The 21,533-nt window shown below is 38.8% G+C and overlaps 1 protein-coding gene across 16 annotated transcripts in view; it reads right to left on the bottom strand.

Moving 5' to 3' along the window:
- Positions 1-21,533, bottom strand: part of ryr1b (ryanodine receptor 1b (skeletal)) — a 112,264-nt gene that overhangs the window by 61,248 nt on the left and 29,483 nt on the right. For all 16 annotated transcript variants that reach the window (XM_077194556.1, XM_077194558.1, XM_077194561.1 and 13 more), the window contains exons 7-40: positions 21,357-21,456; positions 21,141-21,237; positions 20,997-21,071; positions 20,745-20,901; positions 20,422-20,589; positions 20,209-20,330; positions 19,008-19,194; positions 18,789-18,924; positions 17,913-18,008; positions 17,694-17,812; positions 17,471-17,604; positions 16,013-16,254; positions 15,738-15,930; positions 14,987-15,203; positions 14,781-14,885; positions 13,837-13,940; positions 13,650-13,733; positions 13,409-13,568; positions 12,069-12,216; positions 11,015-11,220; positions 10,681-10,855; positions 9,018-9,226; positions 8,589-8,941; positions 7,997-8,126; positions 7,744-7,904; positions 6,482-6,644; positions 6,241-6,327; positions 5,906-6,132; positions 4,019-4,463; positions 2,767-3,324; positions 2,153-2,353; positions 1,954-2,065; positions 872-1,015; positions 430-703 (exon numbers count right to left, since the gene is read on the bottom strand). In XM_077194556.1, the coding sequence (XP_077050671.1) occupies positions 430-703; positions 872-1,015; positions 1,954-2,065; positions 2,153-2,353; positions 2,767-3,324; positions 4,019-4,463; positions 5,906-6,132; positions 6,241-6,327; positions 6,482-6,644; positions 7,744-7,904; positions 7,997-8,126; positions 8,589-8,941; positions 9,018-9,226; positions 10,681-10,855; positions 11,015-11,220; positions 12,069-12,216; positions 13,409-13,568; positions 13,650-13,733; positions 13,837-13,940; positions 14,781-14,885; positions 14,987-15,203; positions 15,738-15,930; positions 16,013-16,254; positions 17,471-17,604; positions 17,694-17,812; positions 17,913-18,008; positions 18,789-18,924; positions 19,008-19,194; positions 20,209-20,330; positions 20,422-20,589; positions 20,745-20,901; positions 20,997-21,071; positions 21,141-21,237; positions 21,357-21,456 (6,089 nt within the window). The remainder of the gene's footprint in view (positions 1-429; positions 704-871; positions 1,016-1,953; positions 2,066-2,152; positions 2,354-2,766; positions 3,325-4,018; positions 4,464-5,905; positions 6,133-6,240; positions 6,328-6,481; positions 6,645-7,743; positions 7,905-7,996; positions 8,127-8,588; positions 8,942-9,017; positions 9,227-10,680; positions 10,856-11,014; positions 11,221-12,068; positions 12,217-13,408; positions 13,569-13,649; positions 13,734-13,836; positions 13,941-14,780; positions 14,886-14,986; positions 15,204-15,737; positions 15,931-16,012; positions 16,255-17,470; positions 17,605-17,693; positions 17,813-17,912; positions 18,009-18,788; positions 18,925-19,007; positions 19,195-20,208; positions 20,331-20,421; positions 20,590-20,744; positions 20,902-20,996; positions 21,072-21,140; positions 21,238-21,356; positions 21,457-21,533) is intronic.

Here is a 21,533-nt window from a genome sequence, read left to right as displayed (position 1 = left end):
AATGCTGTTCTTTTGAACTTTCTATTCATTAAAAAATTCCCAAAAAAATGCATCATTGTTTCCATAAACATTTTAAGCAGCACAACTGTTTTTAACATCGATAATATTAAGCAAATGTTTCTCGAGGAGCAAATCAGCATATTTCTGAAGGACATCATGTGACACTGAAGACTGGAGTAATGATGCTGAAAATTCAGCTTTGCATCACAAGAATAAATTGCATTTTAAATGATATTAAATGTTATATTCAATTAGAAAAGAGTTATATTAAATTGTGATAACATTTCACAATTTTTTGTTTCAAATAAATTCAGCCTGGTTGAGCAGAACTTTAAAAAGTTTACCGACCCGAAACTTTTGAACTGTAGGGTATATTAAATATGGATTGAGATGTCAAGCACTTTATGTACTGTCATTAGAAGTACCCACCCAATGCTCTGGATCATAAGCCTCTCTTCTTCCGGGCCCATCTGGACGATGAGCAGGGAGCGGATCTGACCCAGGCACTCCAGCATGGCCATTGTGTCCTGTATGGACACAGCGTTGATGGCATAGGCTTTTGGCAGGGCGCGGACCAGCTCTCCCAGTGCGTCATACTGCCGGTGGAGAAGACTGAACATAAGCCGCACCAGCTCAGGGTTCTGAATAAAGGACTCCTGAGCCCAGTGGATCATTGTGTGGGATATCAGCTCCTGTAAAGAACCTGAGGAATAGAATGAAGTCCAGAAACGTTAGACCAACACACAATTAAAACAAAACCCTAGTACCATTTTGAACTATGTGAAAAAGAAAAGTACTGATCTATGGTGGAGGAAAGCGGTGCAACCATGAGATGAGATGAATCTGAACAACCTTCTAAAGATTTACTCACTAGGTTTGGGCTCTTCCTCTGGTTCTGGCTCCTCTTCATCCTTATTCTTCCTAAGGTTCTTGACTTTCTCCACTAAACTGAGCAGTCTCCCTCTCAGAGACGATTCTACCTCTTCTTCCTCCGCTTCTTCTTCAACATGGACACCTGAGGTACAAACAAATATGGATAAGAACCACATAGTCCAGATTTTGGTTAGTCAATAAGGCTAGGTTCGCAATATGGAATTCAAAATGGAATGTGATTGTAAATTATTGAAGCCCACAATGTGTTTCGAAACTGTTCAGATCTCATTTGTGTGTCCCGTGGCACACTTTCGTTTTCCAAAACAATTATTTTGAAACAATTTGGTTTGTTTTTTATGCCAGTGAAATTTTGACTTTTTATGCGTTCTGGACGTTCATTTACACGACAACGGCGTTTTGGTGGCTTGAGAAACACAAGTTTTAGAAAACGATACTGTTATCATCTCCGTGTAAACTTCACAAACGCGAAACTGTGAAAACGGTGACAGCATGTATTACGTGTTTAGTCTATAGGCATGCTAGTTTGAATTTGTATGTGCTCAGGTGTGTAGTCTTACTTTACAAAGTGACATTGCAACTACTTGTCTGGCATAATATCCATTATATAATTTTTAGTCGTTTTTGCGGATCTGTGTGAACGGGGATCATTTTGATAACGTCTGTACAGAGGGTGAAAAAACAAAAAAACAACGTCTGACATATTTATGATTTACGTGGCGTGAGAAAGTGACAAACCAAGCTAATTTTATTTAGAGCGGTCAGACTAAAACGGATTCCCAGAAATGTGATTTGAATAGGATTTTGAACCAGATATGAATGTAGCTCAAAACGGATTTAATGTGATTTTTTTGCTGTTCACACTTGCTAAATGTCAGCTTTTGAACTGACAGTCTGAACGAGGCTTAGGTCTTCTTTATAATGTTTGTGTGTCATAATTCTTTTTGTTTGAATCCTCAGAAGAACTGAATCAGTTTGATCACAAGGTGATTTTGCAACAGCAGATGCTTGGTGTTGTAATGTGGCCGTACAGTAATTTTGTGAGATGTTTTGAACACTGACCGCAGTGATTTAGGAGGTCACTGTGGAAATTCTGCAGGGTTTCCCGCACTTCCTCTGGCACGGGGCAATCCTCTTCATCTGGGCTGTGCTTGAAGTTAGTCAACAGGAAAACCTAAATATATATACATAATTAGTGTATAAAAGTTAAAATCATGTGTGTGTTTTAAAGAAGAGTTTAAAGCAGAAGTGTTTCTTATACTTGTTCCTGAGGAGGAGAGCGGAACTCTCTGGTCCTGCGAGCGGTTTCTGCGGCAGACATACTAAATGCTCTCATTAGAACTTTATATCGTTCACGCTGGTTTAACTGGATCTGCAGTACGAAATTATCAGAGAAAGCCAAAATAGCCTCAACTCGGTGTCTGAGCTCACAGTCACAGAAATACTGTAGAAGGGTACACATCTAAAAGAGGGGGAGAGACAGGCAAATACAGTATTATAAACAGTACAAACAAGAAAAATTTACATAATATACAGACAGACAGATAGATAGATAGATAGATAGATAGATAGATAGATAGATAGATAGATAGACAGAAAGACAGACAGATCGATTGATTGATAGACATACAGACAGACAGATAGAGAAACAGACAGACAGATAGATAGATAGATAGATAGATAGATAGATAGATAGATAGATAGATAGATAGATAGATAGATAGATAGATAGATAGATAGATAGATAGATAGATAGATAGATAGATAGATAGATAGATAGATAGATAGATAGATAGATAGATAGATAGATAATCACTGATCTCCTTTAAATGTGTTCCTCAAAGAATTGACTAATAATCTATAGATTAAATGTACCTGCAGTTTTACAGACTCTGGCAGCTTCATTTGAAGAAGCCCCTCCTCTGGTGCTTCCTCTTCCTCCTCTTTGACCTCTTCTCCTACTTCCTCTGCTTCCTTTTCTTCTTCTGCTTTTTCTCCATCCACCTTCTCTCCCTCCTTCTCCTCATCTGCGTTCTCGACCTCTTCTCCTTCCTCTCCCCCCTCCTTCTTCAGAGCTTTCAGCTCCTCATCCTCCTCTTCTTCTCCAACTCCTTCATCCACGGGTTCCTCCTCTCCTTCAGCCGCTTCTTCTTTCTCCTTGACCTCCTCTCCTTCCTCCTTGGTAGCAGCTTCCTCTCCTGGTTCCTCTGTCTCCCCTGCCTCCTCTTTCTTCCCGAACACATTGGGATCAATCATCTTGAGAATGTGCTTGACGTCCTCATTGTTGAAGATGCCCATAATGAGGAGGGTGCTGATGAGTTTGAGAATGGGAACGAAGTGGAACTCAACGCTGCCCCCAACAGGATCACGCATGGCCTGGCTGCCATCGAACACGGCTTCGGTAAGCATGCTTAGAGCCTGGGTCTTCAGCTCCTGTAAAAGCAGAAAGAGTGTAGATATTAACAAAGAGATTGTCTATCAACAACTGTAAAATACAATGTTCTATTAACATATCTTCATACTATACTGTATAAATAAAATGCTATAACAATAATCTTTACCTGCACTTTATTACCTCAGGTATTGTTACCACACTTCTGTTATAACTGCGAAATCTCCTGCCACTTTTGATTTCCATCACTTGTGTTATTATTATTATTGTGTACACTATATGTTCCCTTGACCCCCCAATCCCCTCTGTCTTTTGGTACTTAAGGTGCAGTAACAGATTTCTGAGTGACCAAGAGGCAGATTTGACCAAAGACTGTAGAACGAGAGATGGCTAAGAGACATTACAAAAGAGAAAAGCTCAGAGGAAAATCACTGGAAAAGAAGGGTTATGATCAGCAAGAGCTTTAGGATTAGCATTAATATTAATAAAGCTTCCCAGCGCTGGAGAGACCTAAGCGGGAAGGCCTGAGGTTGCGTTGTTTCTGCTCAATTCATGAGTCACATTGGTTTTGCAATGTTTCACAGAACTAAGATTTGCTGTTGTTGTAATATTAGTTATACAGTTTTGACTGTCATTGTTCGTTGATTTCAAATATCAACAGTGTTTCTCAGAAATTGCTTACTGCACTTTTAAATTCTAATATGTACCAACAATCACTATTGGATCCCACTGTACCTGCAGAGGGATGATGGGGCTTAGGGTGTAGAGATCTGGGTCAGTGCCCACAAAGTTGATGGGGGAGAAGTGTAGCTTGGGTCTGAGGCAGGTTGTGAGACCCACTCCTGGCAGGTCATGGGCCGTCTCTGCATCTGGGAAAAGCTTAATACTGAGCGTCTCTTCCGTCATGGGAATGATGAACTCGCGGTTGGTTCCCAAGCGGTTGCGTTTGGCTGACTCCAAGTGGATACTGATGAGAAGGTCGTAGTAGCCGCTGCGGAGAGGGCCGGGCAAGTATGTGTTCTCAATAGCGTAGAAGAGCTGGGATTCGTCCACGTGGCTGCAGAGGGCATGGGCCACACGGTTGTTGCCCAACGCACACACGGCACAATAAAGCATCAGTGTGTGATAGTGGAACTTCAGCAAGTCATGCTGCTCAGACAGTTCCAGGACATCAATACACCTGCATATGAGAGGAACATGTCAACTATCAAACAATACATAATAACTAGGCAAAAAAGATACAAATACTAGATACTGTAAATGCTGGCTTAAGAAAGCCTGGCCAGAAAGTTTGAACAAGGGGCGTTTCCTTCGAGGAGGCAAAAAAACTGGATGAGAAAATAATCTATATTACAAAAATAAAACAACACAAATATAACAAAATGTGACATTAAAAAGTGTAAAAGTTTTTCTAAAGTAACAATGTCCAACAGTGACACCAGCAGGTAAAGTTACAGTGGGACACCACGTCTTCTCGTGCCTCCTCTGAGCCCATTGACTTTTAACAGGCCCCCTAAAGCATGCAGTGAGTTTAGTGGGGGGTATTTGAGAATTAATGGGGGAAAGTCACGAGAGAGGAGGCAATGCCTCCATCGTGCTATGATTGGATATAATTGGTTTGTGCGATAAAACCAGCCTCTTGTTTTCGTGTGCGCTCTATAATCAGCCTGAATGAAGACAATGATGGCGTTAATGGAAAGACTAATTAAAAAGTAAGTAAACAACTCATCCACTTAGATATCACATGCTTTATGTTAAAATCAATCTTACGTAAAAATCAAACTTGAAATGGCCTGAAAACATGATGACTGTGGGATTTTTTGGGGACTGTGGGGAAATTAAAAGACTGTCTGTGACCAGTGTGTACAAGCTTGATGACTGCGGAAAATAAGTTTACAATTAAATAGAAAAGCTGAACATTAGTTCACAAATAATATATTTTTTTTTTAATTGTTACAGCCTTTAGTTATTAGTTATTATTTTGGAATAAAAGTAAAAATGTGTACTGTGATGAACTTGATGAAATTCGTACTTGGTGTTAATAAATAGAACATAACATAGTTAGTGTAAAAAACAAAAACAAAATAGATTTGTATTTGGTCTGTCTTTTTTTATGTAATGTTTATTTAACCTGGAAAATTAAGTGTGGACATAAATGTATATACATAAAAGAGGACTTTTCCAACTCATTTTAAAACATCACTGCACACCACTGGTTTGAAGTAAAGTCAGCATTAAACAGAATATGTGATAGGCTTTTCTTCCTTATTGTGACGTATATCCGAGTGATAAAATGTAGAACAGGATTTGATTGGATCATCGTGGTTTGCTATTGCTGTAATCTCATGTGAGTGATGGGGTTTTTTGGGAAGAGAAGAGGGAAGAGAAGAGGTATCGTTGCAAGAAGGGAAGAGAAGTTATTTTGATTTAAATTTGTGAGGGCACATGAATAAAGAATAAAAAAAAGATGTGCTAGGGTGTTCTGGGTGATTGATAGGTAGGAATATAGACAGGTAGATAGATAAGACATCTATACTGAAGACACTATATGAGCAAATTTTTTTGCTTTACAAAATGTTTGTTTCAGCTTTGATTTTTTGTTCTTGAGTTGTCCTACTGTACCTGTTCTCTTCAGGTATATGCAGAGCCATCATGGTGAGAGGATCTGTACATTCCACCATCCATCCGTGCCTTTCGCTCACCCGCCCCACTTGTGGATTCAGGAAGTGGTTGGGCATCCTGCTCCAGATCACAGGAGTCAGCATTTGAACATCAAGCCGAGGAGGACACTGGGGCACCGGGTTCTTGCGCTCACTATGGAACATGGCTGCTGAAAGAGGCATGATATTCTAAAGGATGGAGAAAAAAGTGAGACATGTAACTAAAAGACTATTACTTAAAGTACTTCTAAAAGAAAGCTAATGACTTTTAGGTCAGAAGCAAAGGATAAAGCTGACCTTGAGTTTTCCAAGCTCCAGCTGCAGCATATTCTGACTGCCTGGCAATATAAACACAGCTGGAAACAGCTTAGTGTGGGGCTCCACCTGAGAGAACACATGTATACATGAGTTCAAATGAACAATATGCACCCCTAACAGTTCAGAAATGAAGTACCAAAGACAGGAGCTAGGGAATGTGGAGTTAAAAACAGAATTTTTGAGGGCCACTAGCTCCTTTAAAGAGATGACCTGCACTCGCCTGATAGAAAGTGTTGATCTCCTTCCCATTGGCTGTGAAATTCATTAGACCTGTTGCCAGATCAACCAAGCAACCAATCACCAGATCCTCCTGGCTGAACCTCTGTTGAGTGCTGGTGCCAAACTCTCCTCCCCACACCATATAGCAGTTACTCCTCCTCATACTGATAAACAAACAGATATTATGAGTCATGAATAAACAAATATTTTATTAATCAAAGGGGAGAAGAATACTTTTATTTCAGAATAATTTTTTTAACTTTTTAACTTTTTATCACGTTTTTCATAAAAATATGAAGCAGCACAACTGGATGCAACATTGATAATAATAAGAAATGTTTCTTTAGCAGCAAATCAGCATATTAGAATGATTTTTTAAAGGATCATGTGACACTGAAGACTGGAGTGATGATACTGAAAATTCAGCTTTGATATTACAGCAAATAATTACATTTTAAAATATATTAAAATAAAAAACCAATTATTTTAAATTGAAATAACATTTAACATATTACGTTTTTTACTGTATTTACAAACAAAGAAATGCAGCCTTGGTGAGCATAAGAGACCTAAAAAAATTCTTAATATATTTACAGTACTTGAGAAGCTAAATTTCATAATTTAGTATGCTCAAATTAAATCTTAAGGCTCTAAAATAAGTGTGAATTAAGTTTTTTTTTCTAACCCCATTGAAAAAATTAACAAAGATTAATAAATGCTGTATAAGTGCAGTTCATTATTAGTTCATGCTAACTAATGCTGTTAACTAATGAATCTTATTGTAAAGTGTTACCTACAGTATCAATTTAATTTGTTTCTCAAATAAATGCATCTTGTTTTAAGGCTTCTTACATTTTTTACTGAAAAACAAGAAGAAAATACAAAAAAAAGAAAATAATTTTTCTCCATCATATTTTTTATTACCATTTTTCTAGAGGTATTTTTCTCTCACATTTTTTTAACGTGTGCTGTACATCCAAAATACTATACTGTACATATTATAAATGATAGGCATTACACTTTTTCAGTTTCACAGTAAAAAAAAGTACATTGAGGTAAAATCTCTCCCAACTGATTCTGAAGGTCGGTTGCTGAAGTAGGCCGCTAGTGCAGTGCTCTTACATCACCAAAAATCGATATTCACCTACATCACCTCACTATACTGAACATTTATTTTTAACCAAATGCTTCTCCGCACTGCAGCTTCTTGTACAGTATTTGTCCACATTGGCCAACATTTCAATGACACCTATAACATCTCACCTGTCGTGTATGTTGCCCTTGTCATCTCCAACTGTCAAAGTGACAGTACGGACCTTAGACAGGTCGAAGTTGAGGTCATACATGTGGAAGTCAGGGGTGACCCAACCCACCCATACCCCGCTAGGTTCTTGCCCGGCGAAGATACGGACTGAGTAATAGTACTGCACAGTGGAGACAGAGAGAGAGAAGGAGACATGAGGAAACAAGAGCAGAGAATGTGTCATGTATGACAGATCTTGTAATGAAGACTGACTGTGGTCGTATTGAGGATGATCTCCGGGTCGTCGCGATCATCGGGCACCACATCCTCCATCAAACGGGGCATAAGAGGTGGAGGTGGAGGAGGGGTAATCATGGCTGCCTTTTTAGCCTTAAACAGGAAGCTGAGGGAATAAATTTGAGTGGTCAAGCATGAACGAGAGATTTGTAGAAAACAAGAGAGGTATATTATTTCAGTGACAAGTACTCTTTTGAAAGGTATGCTAAAGGTATACATATATAAAGGTCATACTGTAGGTAACACTTTACAATAAGATTCATTAGTTAACAGCCTTAGTTAGCATGAACTAATAATGAACTGCACTTATACAGCATTTATTAATCTTTGTTAATGTTAATTTCAACATTTACTAATACTTTATTAAAATCTTGTTAACATTAGTTAATTCACCGTGAACAAACAATGAACAGCTTTATTTTTATTAACTAACATTAACAAAGATTTACAAATACAGTAACAAATGTATTGCTCATGGTTAGCTCATGTTAGTTAATAGATTAACTAATGTTAACCAATGAACCTTATTGTAAAGTGTTACCACTTCATAAAAGTCCTCGGTTCTCACCCTTTCTTTTTTCCTTTCTCGGATGCAGTGTCTTTGTCATTTTCTTTACTGCTTGGGATATCTTTGGGTACGGACGGCTCCTTTTCCTTCTCCTCCTGCTCTTTGCGAGTGGCTGACTTTTTCAGCAGCTCAAATTCAGAGTCGGGGTCCACCTCCAGCACCTGATCCTCAGGGATGGTGAGGGTCCGAGTGAGGGGAGTGGTGCCAGCGGTGACCTTGAAGGTCAGGTCGAACTCTACAGGCATGCTCAGTCTGAAGAACAGCATGTCTGTGTTGGAGTTTTGGGATCCGAAAGTCTTGTGGGTTATTTTCAGACAGGGGGCGCTGTCTACGGTTCCGTCCACACGAGATACCTACAGGTCACAATAAAGCAGGTCCATAAACTTTAACTTTAAACTCAATTAAATGTCATAAAGATTCCTCAAATACCTCAATGTGGTTGTGGTCGGTGGGAACTGGGACAAACTGAGGCAGGCTCTTACTGAACCACATTGTGATGTCTCTCTTCATGTTGATGGCGAATGGCTCAAAGCCCTCTTGGAGCCCACAGATGGCGAAGTAGCGTAGGCTGCTAACATTCTGACCCAGGTTTATACGGCCAACCTGAGAAAGACCCAACATGCAGACTGGAATAAAACCTGGAGAGAGAAAAATAAAGAAAAGAGGCTGATTTATAGCAGGGGTGGGGAAAACAAAATCGATACAACGTAGAAAAGAGATATTTTGCGTGGCAATATTGTTTTACAAATACAATCTATCCAGTATTGGTCTTTTATTCTCTTTTATTTTATAGTAGAATAACAAAATCAACTGCTTTTTCAGTCCACTACTGTAGTGCTAGTTACTATATAATGCAAGTTGGTAAAACCAAGATGGAGCCGTCAGAGAAAGAAATAATCCATGTTCGAATACAACGTATGGACTTATTTTGAATTTTTTTAACAAGGATGGGACAAAGGTGATGGATATATGACACATGAGATTTGCAAAGAGTCTCGTATGATGATAAAAACACTCTGGGAATACTACGAATATGAGGACTCACCTCACACTCCATCAAACAGAGATACGGTTAGCCTTAGATAAGGACGGCAAAGCTGCAGTAAAATCAGCTTCTTTTTGCAGTTAAAAAAAGGTTAGAAAATAGCTATTTATGTAATCACAATACTTAACATGCCAGAAAATGTATTTATTCGCAATAATTTCGTATTGTATTGTATTTGTATTGTACTTTGTAAAAAAGTAATAAAATCGCAATATATAGGTGCATTCATGCCATCATAATTAGCGTAATTACCAGATTACAACTTCACATCCAAGTAGAACTCATAATTACAACTTGTAAACTGGGAATTTTCTGAGAATTTCTCTGAGTAGAACGTCACGTGTTGTAATTATATTAATTACGACATGGTGTGAATGCAGCATATGTTATCGTAAAACTCAGCATTTCACAAAATGTATAAAATATACATTTTACATATCCTATTGTAACTTAAGGCCTACTAAAGCTGCATGTTGACACCATTTGATGCCAAACACCATTAATACTTGTGCATTTTGTGCCAAAAATTGAATCAGCATCTAAGGTGCCAGATTTTGATAATAAATATGTATATTGAAATACGCTATTGAATGGCTTTACAAGACTTAAAATATGGCACATTAATCATGTGGACAGTCTTTATGATACCTTTAGGTTGCTGCCAAGCCAGTCTATCCTTCAGAAATTAATATTTTGTTTGATGGAAGAAAGAAATTCATACAGGTTTGGAACAACTCGAGTGAAAGTAAATGATGAGTATTTTCAGTTCTGTGTGAATTATCCATTTAATACCTTGAATCCATTTCCTTAATACTAAAAACAACTATTCAATCAGAACTGAAATAAATTTCAATTACACATCTTTTTAAATCCAAGACTAGGATTGATCTGTGTCTGTGGAAACAAACCTCATGAGACTCACCCAAAAATTTACTACAGACATTTCCTGACCGACAAAGCTTATTTGAAAATAAACATTACCTCTAAAAACTAACTATTGAAAATTAACTACAAAAACAACAAAAACGTTATAGCCCAAATCCTCACCGTCTCCAGTCTCGATGTCTTTGAAGGCCATTTCAGAGCCAGAATCGCTGATCAGCATCTCTCCGTTAAGAGTGAACATGATGTTCATATCAGTGAGGTCTATCATGCAACCGACCACATCACCAGACTGCCACTGACGACCAAATGGGTCATTACCAACGTGCCATCGCTGAGCCTGCAGGGAGAGCAAAGGAGAGTAATTTAGCTTTTATTGGAGGCATACAAAATAGTTTGTCAGCAACTTGTGTGGCACAAAATCCAATTAGCTGGAAAAATGTCCTACAGCCTGTTACCATATAACACAGCAGAGTTAGGTTAATATGACACCACTGACCCTGTTTCCATTAAAGACATAGGCCAGCTCATCAGAACCAAGCTCAACATCAGAGCGGACGTTGGGTCGAGCCCAGCCCACCCTCATCTCTCCTGTGGTTACGGCCTCAAACTCAAAGTACCACTTTCCTGAGGTGATGGCGTACTGCTTCTCTGCCCTGAAGATACGCACTTTATCTCCACCTGTGTTCTCAACACCATGACCACCTGTGGAAAAAAGAGATTTGAAGAATTTAGAACTGAATAAACAATACATTTACATCCAATTCTGGATGCTAGAATATACTACTGAATCAGGGCTTGACATCAACATCCGCCAACCTGCTGAATGCGGGCGGATTTCAGCAGCGGCGTGTAACGCAGTCACTCTTACCAGCCACTTTGGCGGGTTGAATTTTATATGTAATATATATACATTTTTCAATTGCAGTTTTTTAAAAAGGCATCTGAAATAATAAACTAAGTGCGATGAAGTGTTGTCAACAATATTGATGTTTCAATACATATCAATACTGAAATGCTTTCAATACTCATTTTTTATTGTTGGTGTTACAGGGTTGGAATTTCTGACTGGGATTTCTCTTATTGCGGATTTACTCATATTTTGTGTTCACACCAAAAGTGCAGGCACATAAAGCCTAGTGCACACTTAATTGCGCTTAAACTGTCAAATTCACACAAAATAATGTCAAAATGTCGCTCTTGGCAAGTATTCACGTAAACACAGTCAGTTATGTTTTAAGTGAACATAAGCAGTTGAGAAAGAAAACGTATGTGTAACACTATATGGATCTCGACATCAGGTCTTAAAGTGACAGCAGCCTAATATACCTACTGCCAAATTATGAGATATATATATATATATATATATATATGGCGGTTTTTCCCCATGGTATCGGTGTCAAAATTGTGACCAGTGAAAATGCTGAGTGGCTAGTAACTTTGGAAAACCACTAGCCACAGTGGCTGGTGAGCAAAAAAGTTAATGTCAAATGGTGCTACTAAACCTAGTATATGAATAACATGAAAGTAGTATATGAAAGACAAAGACTCACTGCTCTCCTGATCTGGAGGCTCGATGTTGTATCCATAGCCAATCAGAGTGCGTACAGCGTTGTTCACACTGTCTCTGTTAGTCTTCTTTGTTCTCTCATCCAGCAGGTTGTATGGCACCAAACGAGGGTTACGTTTATTCAAGATGTCCTGAGGGTAAGTAACAAGAGTAAAAAGTTTCCCTTTCAAGTATTAATTGAATTCCAGTTCACAGATATTCCAAAGTTCCTGTCCGAACTCAATTATCAGCGCAATATCACTGAAGCCCGGTTTATTTAATTGTGCATTCCTGGTGAGCAAAATTCACGAATCACCGCATAATGTGTGCACGCGCTCACCAGCGTGCTCGAAGATTTGTGCAAGCTGTTATTATCACAACGCCGATGATCAAATGGGCAATCCATTTGAATTCTATTGAGAATTTTCAACTTTAAAAAACTATAAAGTCTAAAAAGGCGACATAAACTGAAAGTACAGATAAAAATGATCTAACTTAAATTAGAACGCTTTTTAAACTACTCACGTTTTATTGTATTTTATGAAGGTAAATTTGGACTAACTTGTAGAAATTAAAATAGATAATATTTTAATTAAACATATTCACTATAGATTTGTATTACAACTGTGGCATGTTGTAGCAATAGTTTCAAAATGTGTAAGTTGCTATTTTTCATAACAAATGGTATAGATTAAAAAAAAATCCAACACTGGCCCAATGAGGAGTCATCAATGGTCTCACCTGTAATTATATCCTTATTCTAACAAATGCTACAGTTAAACAAGTAAAAAAATTATGCCACTTTTCATAGGGGAAAGTACAAGTTAGGATCAGGAGCTTTAAATTCTGGACCTTCATGAGTTATTGACCAAACAATATGTTTTCCCTATGTGTAAAATGTGTTCTGTTCTAATGATGACTGATATTAGGAAAACAGCCAAAATCATTAAGAGCCTGATGAATTGTTAAGCAGTAGGAAATAAACCAGATGCTTAAATAATATAAAAAAACACCATATGCTATGTAAACAAGTAATTGTTAACTAAGCTATTACTTTATCAATTATCTTATCAACCAACTTTGCATGTGTGGATGATAGGTAAGATAAGACCATTTTGCAAAAATAAACAAACAAATAAATCTCACGAGGGAGCATGTCCTGGGAAACGGTTCACACTTCAACCCCCCAATGTTCAAACCTCCGCCCTTGCCTGGATGCTCAACTTTTTTCTTTCAAATTTCTTGGATTTTACCCGTTTTCCTCCACCACTCTTTTTCTGCCACCATAATGTGCAGGTGACGTAACTGTAATTTCTGCCCTCAGTCAACAGTGTCCATATCTACCTGCATAATGCTGTAGGTCCATCCTTGTCTGACTCTGTCCCGTGCCCAAACATTGTGCCCATTTTCCGCCAGCTTCTCCACCAGCTGGTTCTGATTGGGCGTCAGTTTGACATGATTTAGGTCCAGAGGAGCAGGTTTGAACCCACTGCTCATCACATAACTGACCAAGAAACAGAAAATATGAAAACCAAAACCGTATACATTTACAAGATGAAAGTGTGTTTTTTTTAGGTATACATACGTTTTAGGCAGTTTGATCTTCCTCAGATTCTCCTCTGCTTTCTCATCTCCCATGCCTACATGGCAGCCCAGAGCTAAGAGGGTTCTGGAGAGTTCAAGGAGAAAAAAAAAGTTGATCAATAAATTGGATAGAAAGACGGATGCATAAGCAGTGACCTTCAGAGATTTGAGATTCAACAGACACTCACTTCAAGGTCTCTCCAGACATCTGGAGGTTATAATTCCTCTCGGGTTCTGGAAGACTATGAAAGTCCACCAGACACGGGTGCAACTTCTTATTATCATCCCTGAACTGAGAGAGACAGCATTTTTTTACTTTATTTAAACGTTTAACTTTATTCAGGATCTTGTGTTTTTTTGGGTGTGTTCACACTCGGCATTATTGGTTGGATTAAAACAAACCCTGGTGCGATTGCTCTGTTAATGCGGTTCATTTTAATAAGTGTGTGATCGCTGCCATCTGAAGCCTGGTGACACCAAACAAGCGGACCGAGACGCTGAAAAGATGGGTCTCGGTCCGCTTCCAAATGAACTCTGGTGTGGTTCGAATCAAATATGAATTCAACATGGACCAAAGACATGTAAACAAACCAAAAAACGGGACATGATGTCTCAAGTTGTGACCCTAAAAAGGACAGAATGCTCAAGCATACCTGTTTTTTCTCGTGACAGTCGTGATGTTACCCATAACAATTCAATTCAGGCATCAGAACCACGTCTCCTCGCAGCAAATCTTCATTTGTGTGTGACGGAGGGATTGCTGACGCTGTTTTGACTCCTTGACACATTTTATAAGCTCTTCACGAGTTCTCAGCTGGTCAAAATACCATCATATGTAGCTATGCACATACAACGAGTGCATTTAGCCCAGAACAGAGCATTGTTTTGGATGTTCGGTAAGTTCTGTCACGAAATATACATTATAAAATTAGACCAATCGGGTTGTGGACACATCCCTATACCTTTAGGTTAAGTTTCTTTAGGTTCCAAGTTAAAATGCAAGTGTGAATGCTAAGCGGACAAGGTCTTTTTTTTGGTCCTGACCAAACAAATCGTGTGAACACACCCTTTATGTATGTGCGTGGTTGAGTTGGTGTTTATTTGCGAAAAACAAGAAGCGGAAAACGCTCACCACTCCATAGGTCCAACCCTGCTCAATACGGGTGACGGCCCAGAGCTCGTGGATGTTTTCGGCAAGTTTCTCTCTGATCCGCTCCAGATGAGGAGGTAGCACAATCTACAAATGACATACACAACACATACATTGACAGCTCAGTGAAAGTGTTTCTGCCAAGCAACAGTGGAGTGAGGTAAACAAATGTGTGTAGTTTAGTTTACCTGGGCAGTATCAACAGGACAGGGAGTGAATGAAGTGTGCGTGAGGGACTGTGTGGGGCCCAGCAGGTTTCTGACTCCACTGAAGTCATGTTTATACTCCTTGATGTGCTCAATGCGCATTCTGTCTTTGGGAAGAAGAGCTTCGTAGCATGGTGCATAACCAGGAGGGGGCAAGAACTTAAAATCCCCATGGCGGCCTCCCAAAAGGAATCGAGCTCTGATAAATGAAAGGAAACACAGGTCAACAAGTGAGAAGACATTATAAATGTGCATGAATTAATCATATTTCTAAAATAAAAAAACTACTGATTTTAGTATTTAGTATTTAGTGTTTTCATTTACATTTCAATTATTCAGAAGATATAATATGTTTTTGGAAATGCGTCTCAAAAAAGGCTGCATTTATTTAATCAAAAATATAGTACAAAAATATAAACAGCTGCTTTCTGAAATATTATTACAGTTTTCCATTTTAATATATTTGTGATATTTGTGACGGCAAAGCTAAATTTTTTAAGCATCATTAATCTTCAGTGTCACATGATCTTTCAGAAATCATTCTAATATGCGGATTTTCTGCTCAAGAAACATATCTTATAATATTTTTGTGGAAACCGTGATGCCCTTTTCTCAGGATTCTTTGATGAACAGAAACAGATTGGCCAGTATCAGACAGAATTTTAATATCGGCATATCCCTACTACAAACACTTTATAATTAAGAAAAATAACAAAATAATAACGTTAATTACTTCACTCCAGCTGAGAAGCTAATGACAGGGAAGAACAGGCCGTCTACATTGAAGTTCTCAAACATTCCCTGGACTGGATGCCCATTAATACGAAAGGAGATACTGGGCACGCTCAGATCCAGACAGCAGCTCACGACGTCATCTGCTGCCAGGATGTGCTGATTGGGCGAAGCCACCTGACGAGGCACGTGACCTACACAGAGAAAATGATGGTTTGAGGACCATAAACACTCACACACCGCTGTATATAGAATATACAAGATCACCACATTTACCTGACCACAAGTGAAGGCCATCAAAGCCATAAGAGTAGAGGTCATCACCCACACCGTTGCCACCCCAGCCCTCTCCTCCTCCAGGGTACGGACTGAAGCCCTCAGTTAGAGCCCAGCCAACACGCAGATGGGTAGCCTGGGGTGTCACAAATGGCTCCACATAGTCCACCATCACCTCAAAGTACCACTTCTTAAACTGTGTGGAACCTTCACAAGTCCCCAAAAAGATATTGGGCCTCACGCTGCAAGGAGAGAGTGACATTTATGCAGTAAACGGTTTATAATCTTTTCAATTTCTTTTATTTAGTGCATCTTCAGAAACAAAAGCTGCAAAAAGGTGCAATTCAATTTAAAAGGATAGGTCACCCAAAAATGAAAATTCTGTCAATATTTATTCACCCTCATGATTTTCCAAACCAGTAAGACTTTCGTTCATCTTTGGAACTCAAATGAAGGAAAGGAGAGATATGAAAGGAATTCATATGAATTCATTTTACGATCTCTTTATGAACTTTTTGAAGTGTCAAAGTGGTAGTTGCATAGACCAGTGTTTCTCAAGCCTGCTCCTGAAGGACCCTCAACACTGCACGTTTTCTTTGTCTCCCTAATCAAACACACGCCATTCAACTCATCAGCTCATTATCATATATATCCCCATGTGATAATGAGCTGATGAGTTGAATCAGATGTGTTTGATTAGGGAGACAAAGAAAACGTGCAGTGTCGGGGGTCCTTCAGGCGCAGGGTTGAGAAACACTGGCATAGACTGTCAATGAAGGGACAGAAAGCTCTCAGATTTCATCCGAAATATCTTCATTTGTGTTCTGAAGATGAAAGAAAGTCTTACGGGTTTGGAAAGACATGACGGTGAGTAATTAATGACAGAATTTTCACTTTTGAACTATCCCTTAAAGAAGATCTGTTATGCCACTTTACAAAAACTTCTGCTAGAATAGGTTTTCATGCCTGAATGTTCGAAAAACACATTTAACATTGTTGCAGCTCCTCTTTTCCCAGTCTGTCAGTAATACACTGCGTAGTTCCTATGAAGCCCCTCCTTCCGAAAAGCACAATCTTATCTGATTGGTCAGCTGGAGCAGTGTGTTGTGATTGGTCAAGAGCTTCGAGCATGTTTGGGAAATGTCCCGCCCCTTACCATAACCATGAGTTTTACCATAACACACTACTAACAACGCCCCATTTTTCTGCATATGCCGAGGGCGGGTATTATTTAAATGGAATATTGTGATGTGTTTGTTCCCGGAAGAAAACTCAAGAATACTATGGAGGGGTTTCAGGGATTTCAGAAACTGCGCACTGATATAGAGAATAACTGACCTTGTGCTTTGGAACATTGTAGACCTTCTTCATGCTCAGAGAGCAACATTACACACTAAAAAAAGTTGAACATGCACAAATGCGTTATAATAAAAACATTTATATCTCAACAAATATTACCTTGATACATAGTTAACAATGTTAGTCTGCAGCAGGAGGTCGCGGCCCGGAAGCAAATTTTCTGTGATGAGGTTTTGATTGGACCTCACAGCAACACCGTTACACACACAGAGAGAACGTAATACATCTAAAACCTGTCCAGAATAAGGCAGAGGAGAGTGAGATCTTCTATGTGTAGCAAAATGCTACATGTTAGTTGACCAAATCACGTTCACAATTAGACCTTATGGTTTCGACCGTGTTTGTCCAGGAGAGAAATGATAGACTTGATGTGATTCTCCTGAATGATGTTCAGGACTTCAGGACTTTCAATCAAAACACAGTACAGCACCTCTAGAATGCCTAGAGAAGAGAAGAAAGACATAAAGAGCAAGATGTTGCAAGACATCAAAACAGGTTGTGTTCATTTTGTGGCATTTGTTGAAGAAGGTTTTGCAGATACCTGAAGAAGCTTCCAGACGATCCAGTTTACTGACCAACCAGTCCAGGTTATCGCAAAACAGAGCACAGTTAGAACGGTTTCCTCTGATCAGAGATGCTGCAAAAACAGAGACACATTTACAGATGCATGCACAATTTCAATTATTTATATTTACACTTCTGGTTCGGAATAATTAAGATATTTTAATAAGTTTCTTATGCTGACCAAGGCTGCATTTATTTGATCAAAAATACAGTAAAACAGAAACATCGTGAAATATTGTTACAATTTAAAATTAATGTTTTTTTATTGTAATATATTTTAAAATGTAATTTATTCCTGTGATGATAAAGTTTTCAGTGTCACATGACCCTTCAGTAATCATTCTAATATGCTGAAATGCTGCGCAATTATTATCAATTATTATTGGTGCCAAGTTATTAATAAATATCCTTATTATTTTATCAGTTTAAAACAGTTTTTTCTACTTAATATTTTTGTGGAAACTGTAATACTTATTTTCAAGATTCTATGATGAACAGAAGTTGAAAAGAACAGCATTTCTTTGGTATAGATATCTTTTGTAACGCTAGTATAAATGTATTTATTGTCACTTTTGATAAATATATTGCATCCTTGCTGAAAAAAAGTATTCTTTTTTTTCTTTCTTATTTCTGAGATGCAAAGCTAAATTTTCAGCATCCTTACTCTAGTCTTCAGTATCACATGATCCTTCAGAAATCATTTAAAACAGTTATTTTAAATTGTAACTATATTTCACAACTGTATTTTTGATAAATGCAGCCTTGGTAAGCATACAAGACTTATTTCAAAAACATTCAAAAATCGGAATTATTCCAAACTTATTTATATATTTTTAAATTTATATTTATTCACCAAGCAGTTCATAGAGCAGATTGACAATCTCTTTCCAGGATTCGGCTGCTTCATCTCCAGCAAACTCAGAGAAGTGTGCAGCAGTATTGTAGACATTCAGGCGGTCGATACAATCTAGCACGATTGTGATCATCCCCTGCATCACACAAGAAAGATTCAATGAATGGGGATCAGGGCTGATTTTCAGACAGACAGGCACAAACACACACATACACAGACCTCTTCTTGGAAGAGGTTTTGTCGGTTGCGTAGAGAGCGCAGCTTGGTCTGTTTCTCCTCGTGTTCCAGCTCATCTTCTGGAGGCCGGAAGTAATGGATCAGATCCTGCAGGGACAGGATCACTGCGTCCAGTGGCAGGGACACTGGACCGGGAGATTTGTTTTTCCCACTCAGAGAGTCCAGACCTCTGACATAGAAAAGAGAGGAGAGGATGTAGTACATTCAGAGAATATAAGACAACTGTCTAGGAACATTTCTGGAATTATCAATATTAGAAATATAGCTTATTTTTCCATTAGTCATTATACACTTTTTTTTATGTGCCAAAAACGAAAACAATATATGCAAGGAATAATTGGAATACTCAATTATTCCACTTATACTACTGATACCACACCTCAAGACATTGTTAAGATGTTGTTGTTTTGTTAAGTTTGTCAGGTTTTTGTCCTTAAAAATGCTCTTGTGTGTAGGAATAATTTTTACGCATCTCATCCCAAGCCTCAGATGCTAATTTAGAGCTAGTAACGGAGGCTTGTGCCTCTGATAGTAGACTAATATAGTTATTAATGCAGTGAGAGAGAGAGAGAGATTAAGCATTATTTGAATTACCCGAGTCTGTGTGTTTCTCCACAATGTTTGGCAGCAGCTTCTCTGCTAATAGCGAAACTGTACGTTCATCTGCTTCAAGAACAGCACTGTTACTACCTCGCTAATGAGAAATGTCATACAGCTTTTAAGTTGCTAAACTATTTAACTGACAAAATCATCAGAGCACTGCTGATGACACGTTTCTGAGCGAGTGTGTGTCCGTGCTGTATATATGTGTGCGTTTAAGTGGGAGAGAGAGCGGGAGAAAGAGAGGATGTGCTGTTCGTACATAATAAAGTGTAATTTTGTAGCTAAAAAGATCGTTTTTATCCTATTGTTCACTGTGGGGCTGTGAGGACCTTTGAAATAACTGAAATCATTTGGCGAAGTGATATGGAATTGTAATGCAGTCAAGACCTGCCTTTAGCCGTGCGTTTCCCTGAAAATAATTGCACGCCTTAGAACATTTGTCAACCAATCAGATTCAAGCATCCAACAGCCCCGTAGTATAAAAAACTGAAATTACAATTTTACTCAGTATTCAGTGTTACCGTATAATATACAGTATAAATTAATTATATGTCATAGTGTATGTGATGTACAGTCATACTTGATGAACTGTGTGAAAAGGCCTGTTGTGCTGTAGATCATACGAGCAGCCTGAGACTCTTCTGTTTGAGAGCGAGAGCAAGTCAGTGCATCATCCATATGGCCCTCTTGATGTAGTATGGCCTGAGAGAAAGAGAGGTAAGATCATATTAAATAGGTTGAAAGCCTTGACATCAGGTATATAAGTGGGTCTCATGTAGTTTGTGGCTCATACCCTTCTCTTCATGGTTCCCAGACGGGCCGCCTTAGCATCTAGAGCAGCGTACGTGAGCCACAACCCTGTGGAGTGATGCTGCATGAAACACATGGACTCGCCATACTTGATCTCAGGAATACCCATTCCTTCCACATCTCGCTTCTTCTGAGCCCCCTCCACTTTCTCCTGTTCTCCGGGAAGAAGCACAACAGAGGAGAGTGGGAACAAACACATAGACAGGAAGAGAAAAATAGAGAGAGAACAGAAATGCAATTAGACTTGAACAATTATAAAGTAAAACTGGCAAAATAGAGATCTGTTGTATTTTAGTTCAAACACACCTTTGATGCACGGAAACAGAAGGCAGACAGTTTAGTGTTCGCTTTCTCTGGATCCAGAACCATCAAACCCTTCTCCTCGTCCAGACACAGGTAGCGACCCGTTGTGATGTGGCGTACGCGGAAGGCCTGGCCCCACTTCATGTGGCTACCACTCCAACTGCAGAGAAATAACACACATATAAATTACAAAAGGTATAAGCCAAAAAATATCAACATATATCGTCCCAGTTATGAGATGTGAGATTGTCTCACCTGATTCTCAGAGGCTCAAGTCTCCACAATGAACGGGCCTGACTACACACCGCCCCTCCTTCATATTGTGCAATCCTAGTGAGATTACAATCATGAGCAAATTATCATCATCACTTATATTAAGCATTCATTTGGTATACTTACTTGCGCTGTTCCTCTCCCTGATCAGGCATTGAGATGGCCAGACACTCATCCATGTGACCATGAAACAGTCTTAAGACATGACCTCCAGTTAAGTACCCTGAAAAGGGTAAATACAAAGACAAGAACACGGTCCTTTATGGTTTAAATTACCTTTACAAATTACAGATATTATATTTGATTTGATAGTGAGTTCTCTGTATTTTGCTGAACACTTACCCTCTGCCAGCTCACATCCTGAGCAGACTGGATTCATGTTCCATAAGGTCTGCATAAAGGAGGCGTCTACCATCAGATCCCCGCTGGCGTATGACAGATGCTGCAGAAGATATCACAGATACCAGCTGTCAACTGCATAGAGAATCAGGTTTGATATTTCCATTAGATCACTACGGC

The sequence above is a fragment of the Siphateles boraxobius genome, unplaced genomic scaffold (assembly GCF_051911475.1).
Source record: "Siphateles boraxobius isolate OS27281-9 unplaced genomic scaffold, OSU_SipBor_1 32, whole genome shotgun sequence".
Lineage (NCBI taxonomy): Eukaryota > Metazoa > Chordata > Actinopteri > Cypriniformes > Leuciscidae > Siphateles > Siphateles boraxobius.
The sequence above is the reverse complement of the archived record's forward strand: the minus strand, read 5'-3'. Positions and strand labels throughout refer to the sequence as shown.